This window comes from Camellia sinensis, chromosome 2, assembly GCF_055761805.1.
Source record: "Camellia sinensis isolate YWXY chromosome 2, ASM5576180v1, whole genome shotgun sequence".
In the NCBI taxonomy this organism is placed as follows: domain Eukaryota; kingdom Viridiplantae; phylum Streptophyta; class Magnoliopsida; order Ericales; family Theaceae; genus Camellia; species Camellia sinensis.
Genome location: NC_138962.1, coordinates 74,696,743 through 74,705,635, shown reverse-complemented (window position 1 = coordinate 74,705,635; position 8,893 = coordinate 74,696,743). Strand labels below are relative to the sequence as shown.

Here is an 8,893-nt window from a genome sequence, read left to right as displayed (position 1 = left end):
CGATAATATTTGATTACTATTCTAATCAAGACCAATACGGAACAAAACAAATTGGGCACATAATTATTATTAAACTGTGTACAGCTTCTATACATTTAATCTATCATATGAATCTATTTGGCCACTTTCATGGAAAAATATATATAATCTGTTTTAAGATTATTGTATAAATTATGAGATCACATAGAACAAATAAATTCATGTTTTTTTTTGAGGTATAGACTACAACATGCTTGAAATTGCAAGTAGACGAACAGAAATACATAAATGAAATAGCAACAGAAAAACAAACCAAAACCTGCATTAGACAGTGTCTTTAAAACAGATTTGCCGCCTCACTGGTTGGGTGCTGGGGGTTGTTCGACGTCTGTTTTCCAGGATACGACGGTTGGACTAGCTACGCAATGCACCGACTGAATAATTTCGGCGAACAAAACTTTACAGCACTCTTTCACAGGAAGAATATAATAATATAAACTGAAGGAAACTTTTGACAAGAAAAACAAAAAAAATTTTAATAACCAGAATGAAGGATGAGGGTCCCCTTTTATACACATGTAGGAGGAGAGAGGAGGAGCCTCTTGTAGGAAATGCAAGAATTAATTCTGCATTAACCTGAATCAATTCTGCAAAACTGATAGTTCTAATTCCATCATCAATAGAGGAGTTACCAGTTATACACACTAGGGTTTGTGTATATATTCTTGTAACCTACACATCTGACTTGGCCCAAAAAATTCAGATGGGTGGGCCAAGGCCAACCCCCACACTCAATCTATTCTAGCAAGCCGAAGCCCCAAGGTCCAAGATCCACGACCCACAGACTCGGATCCGACCCGAGTTGGTGGGTGGCACGCATGCGTATGGCAATTTTTGTATAACCAACTTGGGCCAAGAGACCTGACTCGGTCTGGTCCGAGCGGATGAGCAGGCGGCACGTGCGCATGTGGCAATTTTTGCATAACCAACTTAGATCATAGTTTTGGCCCATGTCCATCCTTGAATCATCCATAACTCCCTTCCTTCGGAAAATTTGGATGCCCCAAATGGCTCACACCCTAAGGCAAAAAATGAGATTTAAATAGCCATCAATACTCTTCTCTATAATCAATGTGGGATAGAGGTTTTACACATTTCCTAACACTCCTTTGATGAGGCCAACTTAATGAGTCAATTTCTCATTTAAATATTAATAATTTTTGGTCAATTTTTTTTGTGGTATAAATATCTCACTACAAATAATCTAAACCCACTTTACTCCACCTCAATTGAGGATTGGCACCCACTTTAATATTACATTAAAGTCACCAAAAATCTATTATTTTTCGAACAAAACCTACTTGAAGCTGTAGTCTAATTGATCGAGATCTGATTGAACCCATCAGATTTACAGATCGTCGTCCACATCGTGAACCTGTCAGTGTCAAGATGGTTAACCCATTGTGATCTAGATTTGCAGATCTTCGTTGTACCCATCTTCATCATCTCAGCATTGTTAGGAAGAGCGAAACAGAGACTGAAACAAACATAGCTTGAGAGAGCAAGCTATAGGGAGTGTAAAATGACGAAGATGTTCTCTCTCTCGACAAAAAAGGTAGCTAGCCATGTGAACAATAATTAGCTCTCCTTCATGTGGCAATGTGATAGCAAGGCTTACATCAAAATTACAAATTTGGCTTGTAAAGGAAGGGTGTTAATTTACCAAATAATCCACAAGTCTCAAACAAACAAACAAAAGTTGAGTTGATGAATAAAGGTGAGGGACAAAAACGGAAAGTAAAAAGAGAGCCATGGTTATTGTAGCTCTCCCAACTCCCTCTTATATTATAGTAGTAAGATATAATGTTTGCATACGATTACATGGTATTATTTGAGAAATTTCATATTGAATATTATGTCATTTTGAGTCCCGCCTGTTTCAAATAAAAAACTATCAAGTTGGATTTTAATTGAAAGACTACCCTTACGAAATAATAATAATAATAATATTTTTTATAGAGTTAATTACACAAATGATCCCACAGTATCTGTTTTGTTATATTTTAATCTCGACATGGATGGAGGCAGATTGTATTGAAGCTATTGCGGCTGTCAAGACGCTGAAGTTTGTAGTAGAGTTGGGCCTAACCAACATTCATTTGGAAGGTGACTCTCTAACTGTGGTGAAGGCCATCCGAGAAGAGAGCAATCTATGTGCTTCTTTCGGTCATTTTTTACAATGTGCCATTTCTTGTACCAAGCAATTCTTACATTTCCGTGTCTCGCATGTGAGGTGAAATGGCAACCTTATGGCTCATCACTTGGCACAAATGGCAAAGGAAGCTCCAGACAAACGATTGTGGCTTGCTGAGATCCCTGCCAATTTAGTGCATATTTTGTTGAATGAAGTTCCTATTTTGTAGGGGGGCCATCCCTCTACCCTCTTAAAAAAAAATAAAATAAAATAAAATAAAAATCTTTTGATTGTTTCATTTAAGTCCCCAATACATGCAATATGATACACTTTATTAATTAATGTCAATATCATTCAAAATCAATAACAAGAAGAGAAATATTTTTAGAATTTTACAAAAGTAAATTAATAAATAGATGTAATGAAATTAAAACATTTGGGATGAAAATGCAAGAAAAAAAGTATATACTTTGAAGATTAAATATAAAAATAAACACATATTTTAAAAATTGAAATGCTACAAAATGCATATTTTGAGACCACGTGTGTGTTTGTTTGGTCATTTTGTTGAAACTTTATGTAAATTTTTTAAAATGATCTCCTTATTAGTATTAATTTTGAATGACACTAATGCTAGGGACTAAAGCATAACATATTGTATATTTTAGGGATCAAAATGAAACAATTAAATGATTGATAACTAAAAATAGTATAACAAAACATGTATTTTTGAGAACTATTAACTTAAATTTTATGTACATTCACATTATTCCAATCAAGAACTAAGTTTCTCTTTAAGTTCAAATCTATGTGAGACAACTTGATGGCTCATGAGACCTATAACGGATCTTGTTTCAATAATCTGTTTTGTTTATTTTGTAAAACTTTCAATGTATATTATTCATAAAAAAAATTAAATTGATTTGATAATCGTAATATTTTTTATTTTATCGCATTTGTTTCTGAAAAGATAGACGGCAAGTATATTTTTAAAAATTAACCATTCATTTTTTTAAAACAAACACAATAAAATAAAAAAGTTATAATTATCAAATTAACTTAATTTTCTATGAATCATATATATATATATATATATATAGGATTTGACAAAATAAATGGTTCAACTAATCAAAACAACTCATCTCAACTTATCTTAAAGTCAGATTTAAAAATGAGAAACCCAATTCGCTAAACAAACCCTTTTAAATAAAAACTGAAGGGCAACTCGCAGAAGCATACCTAACACAAATTCTAAAGTTTGTTTGCGAAAGTAATCTTTCAAAAAGACTCCCACACACGCCTGTGAATAATTATACGCCATCCAATGACTGGCATTATTAGCTTTCCTTAAATTGATGTAAATAAATGGAATAGAATATACTAAGACCCGTTTGTTTTAGGGTTAAATAGGTAGGAGATGATTAGGATGATGGTGGGGTTATTTAATGCAAAAATCTTAGAGGCCCTAAAAATTTTATCAAAAATTTTACCAAATGTCTCACATGGGTGTGGGACCCACATAGGACCCACATTGTGTGGGTCCGACACCCATGTGAGACATTTGGTAAAACTTTTAGTAGAATATTTGGGGTCTCTAGCATTACTCTATTTAATGTTGTGTTTGTTTGTAGAGTTGGGGAAGGGATTAGGATAGAGGAGGTGATATAGATGGAGGTTGAAAGGGGGATTGAGATGGAGAAAGTGGAGATGGGATTAGAAAAATAGTGAGAGATTAGAAAATTTTTTATTTATTTTTTATTTTTTATATATTGGGATTTTTTTTAAATATTAATGTTTAATTTTTTATATTTTTTTATTTGTTTTATTATTTTATATAAAAATAATTTAACAATTCCTACACTAACAACTATCATAAAACAAACACAATTTTACTTAATCACATCACTATCAATCTCCTCACTAATAATCCCCTCACTAATAATCCTCTCCATTCTACCTCTGAAAACAAACAGAGCCTTAGTTATATTAAGAATCCTAAATATAAACAGAGCCTTAGTTATATTAAGAATCCTAAATAAATTATAATAATATTAGAAATCTTAAAAATTTTATTAAAAATTTTACTATAGGTTTAAAGTCTCACATGGGCGTGGCATCCCCATATTGTGTGGGTCCCACACCCATGTGAAACATATGGTATTTAGTAGAATTTTTTAGGTCTCTAACATTACTCAATAAATTATTAAATTTTTTATTAAATCTCTTCTATGGATGTGAGACCTACACACATGTGATTTATGTACACTTATTTCAGAGATTTAGTAAAAAATTTGATAATTTATTTAAGATCCATATCATTATTCTATACTAAAATAGAGAATTCCAAGGCCATCTTCTTTTAGTCCCAGGGTCATGGGATTGGGATAGTAATCCATAAGTCTCAAAAAAAAATTGTATTTGACTGGAAGAAAAGTTTGTTCCTTGATTGGAACTGTTAAGAGCATCTCCAACCCATCCTCCATATTTAAAGATACGGAGGATTCTCTCCCCAAAACAATTCCAATCCATTCTCTATATCTTCCTTCCAAATGGAGGAGACTCTAAAACACTATTCATTCTATATTTTTTAATTATATTCGAAATAACTTTTAATGTGTAAATTTAATTTTTATAAAAATGACATCAATAAAAAGTATAAAATCATACCTTTAAAATGAGTATAATATTAAATATGTTTTACAAAAATTTTAAAATTAAATATTTATTAATAAACAAAAATTACTTTTTGATTGGAGCTTGAATGAAAGAAATGAAGGTTTGTGGTTGGAGTTTGAATGAATAATGACACCTTCTATATTTACTTTTTGAATAAAAAATATTATTTCCATCCTCTTGAGAAGAGGATGTGGTTGGAGATGCTCTAATACATTTTTAAGGAGGGGAATAGTGATACTATGGAGCCTTTTGACAAGAAGTTAAAAAAGTCAATTTTTTTATTTTTTTAATTTTTTTAGTAAAAAAAAAATTAATTTTTTTGTCAAAAAAGTCAAAAGTCAAAAAATTAACTTTTTACCAACTTCTCAAAACACCTTTATAGAGTCGGAGAGTTGGAGGAAAAAAAGATAATTTTGATTTCTATTTTACAGAAATAATGAAATTTTATTTTAGGAAAATGAGCCGTAGCTCGAAAATCTTGGCTCGAAATTGGCTCGAATGTCGTTTTGGGCGTTTTGGGTGGTTTGAAACAGAGGAGAAAGAGGGAGAGAAGAGAGGAAGAAGAGAGGAGAGGAGAAAGAGGAGGGGAAGAGGGAATGGAGAGAAGAGAGGGCCCCACCGCTTCTGCCGTCGGCCGAGCCCCTCCGCTTCGTCGTAACACCAGCGATCATCGCAGCACCATCGCCGTCGCCTTCGGTCCGCCGAGCCCCTCCCCTTCGTCGCAGCACCACTATCGCCGGCCGAGCCCCTCCTCCTCCTCCTTTCTCCTCCTCCTCCTGCTCCTCCTCCTTCTTTCTCTTTTTCCCTTGTGATTATGTCCCCTCTAGTCCTCCTCCTCCTCCTTCCTTCTCTTCTCCTTCTCTGCTTCTGAAATTGGATTCGAGCCAATTTTGAGCTCGACAATTCGTGCTACGTAGCAGTTCCGTTTATTTTATATAATAATTTTTTTAACGGAATTTCTCTCCCACAAATTTTTCAAATGACGTGGTAATGTTGGTTAGAAGGTCTTGAGAGAAGATAAAGGCGAGTATAAGAGCATAGGTCGTTGAATTTTTTTTTTCCCTTATCATGTCATTCGTAGGGTTTATGTAGGGAAAATTATGTGAATTTATCACTGTTGTAAACATAATTTATATTATACATTAAATTTAGGGGTTATTTGGAGTATCCTAAAGGACTAAAAAGTTGAGGAAAAAAATATAGATATTTGGGTTAATTTTTTGACTTTTATGAAAAAATGTGTATGAAAAAATTGTATAAATAAATATACAGGGGAATAAAGTGATGGAATAGGCCGTACGGTTGGAAGCCTAAAGGGCAGCGCAGCAGAGGGCAGTGTAGGAGATTGATTCTGTACTTTTCGGGCATAAATTGGTCGGTTCTGTTCAGCCCATGGGAGCCCACCACAGGTTCCGTTTTACTAATTGGAACTGTTCAATCTGTAGAACTCGTCGAGTACTATATGCTTGTAAAAAATCACGTTGATTAGATATCGATAGCTATCTGATCGTGTTGATTTTTTTTATTAACTGTTAACTATAACACCATTCATTTTTATACAAAACTGATTTGGTCATACATTTAGTGATATCCGATGGACGTGATTTTTTACAGGCATATATTACTAGACGAGTTCTACATATTGAATTGTTCAGATTATCAAAATGGGACTCATGGTGGGTCCCTACGGGCCCAGCTCTACCATCCAATGTAGTAAATATAGTACTATAATTTTTTTTCCCCGGTCACAGACTCCACCATCACATCAGTACCAATCTGGGGTTTTTTTTTTTTTTTTAATTAATATGTGTATATTATTTTTTTAATATTTTTTTTGATGAATAGTGATAGTTTTTAAAATTTTTGGATAACTTTTTAACTTTTTAAAATTTTCAAGGGTTGCTAAACTTGGCCTTAATATCATTATATTAATAATCTTCTTATTAATAATAGATTGGGCTTCTCTCCGATCCTTAATCAGACTACAAAAGTGTTGTTCGGCCCATTGAGCCTACTTTTGAGACCCATTTTAATTATCTAAACTATTCATATTTTATGATTAGTTGACTATATCATGTCTATAAAAAATCAAGTCGTAGATAATGATAATTACTTTTCGGATTAGTTTTGTAAGAATTGTTTATTTTTTTACTATTTAATTTTTTTATATAAAATTGATTCGAATATATGATTATCGTTATTCGATCAATTTAAATTTTTACAAAAATAATATACCAAACGAATTCTAAAAGTAAATTTAATGAGCCAAGGAACACTCCAGTCCAATAAAGGGGGTGTTTGTTTGGGTTTTTTTGAGCTAATTTATAGTTTTTGATTTTTGAAAAGTTATTTTGAACTGTTTAGTTAAACTTATTTCAAACAGTTTCTGATTCTAACAACTTATTTTAAGTCAAAAAAACTGATTCTAAAAAGCTGCTCATCTCTTACTTTTGATTATCAATTTCTGCTATGAACACGTTAATTTACGATTATACTCTTAAATTTTTTTATTTTTTATTTTTTTAAAAATATAAAAAGACTCCAATGCACACTAGAATATTATTATTATTTTTTATAAAAAATATATACAAATAATAAATAATAAAAATTAATTAAAAAAATTACTTTATAATTTATTTAACAAATATTACTTAACAATTTATAATATATTTTAACAGCTACGTAGGGCGAAAGGTCCGGAGAGAATCCGGTCTATTAATAATGCTTATCTAGAAACTGACAAACCACAGCTGTCAAAGATTAACATCCACGAAAACGCTCTTCCCTCTCTCTCCTCCGACTGAAACCCATTCAACTCACCTCCCTCCTTTAAATCTCTCTGTGGTTATTGATCCATTCTTGTTCTCTCCCATCGCTTTGATTTTTCAGTAAAATTTCCTTCTTTTTCGGGTCTCTTTCTGTAGATTTCAATTGAGTTTTCCGACCCAATGTTTTCTACATTCCTTGTGCATTCTCTATGATGCAGATCTGTCTTCTTCAATCCTTCTCTGTCGTCTTTCTTTATTGGTTCTATGTCTTCTCAGAGGAACCAATCAATTACATTACTCTAAATTTGATTTGATTTGATTGTTTTCTTCAGATTTCCCATCTTGTGTTGCATTCAAATCCACACTCCAAACCCACATCATCATTCCTTGTAAAAAAATCCTATTCTTGGGTATATACCCATTTCATTGAATTGCAAACCCAATTACAATGTCAACCCTGAAACAGACCAGCAGTGGCTCCACCACATCAATTGGGGACCAGAGATACGAGGGCATGGATGAGAGGAAGAGAAAAAGGATGATTTCGAACAGAGAATCCGCCAAGAGGTCTAGGATGAGGAAACAGAAGATAGTTGAGGATTTGAGGAATGAAGTGAGTCGAATCCAATGCGAAAACAATGAAATTGTGGGCCAAATTGATGAGACTAGAATGGGTTACATGGTGTTTTTGACAGAGAACAATGTGTTGAGGGCTCAATTGGAGGAATTGACAGAGAGGTACAGGTCCTGGATTAGTCTCCTCAAGATTACTGGGTTAAATTTGGAGATTCTTGATATTCCTGACCCCATGCTCAAGCCGTGCCCGTCGCAGCTTGTCTTGGCCTCCCCGACGTTCTTTCAGTCATGATCATCGTCCATTTTCAACAGCATTGGGGTTTGGTTCTGTTTCCTTATCTACTTTGATTAAATGTTTGTGTTAGATTGATTGTGTATTCATGGGTTTTTTTATTTTTATGTTGGAGATTGTGGTTTGAATTGTTGTATATGGAGATTATTGTTTGAATTAGGCTGTGGGATGATTGTTTTGTTTATTTTTGTGATTTGGAGGCCACGATTGTTTAAAGTTTTTGGAAAACAATTAACAGGGTAGAAAGGCAATTGAAAGATGTGATAATGAGAATTTGGAATTATAAAATTTTAGCTGCTACAAAATTATCTCAAATAGTCTAATTAATGTGATACATCGCCCCTGTTTATACATAATCCCTTAAAGGTTGTAAAAATATGGTTAAGGCATGCATTGCTCATTTTTAGT

General features: G+C 33.1%; 1 protein-coding gene across 1 annotated transcript; it reads left to right on the top strand.

Annotated features, from left to right (window-relative positions):
- The first annotated feature begins 8,065 nt into the window (after positions 1-8,065).
- On the top strand, positions 8,066-8,485 carry LOC114279175 (bZIP transcription factor 53). The gene has a single exon (XM_028221379.2). It carries the CDS (start codon positions 8,066-8,068, stop codon positions 8,483-8,485), a length of 420 nt encoding a protein of 139 aa, XP_028077180.2.
- Positions 8,486-8,893: the final 408 nt, after the last annotated feature.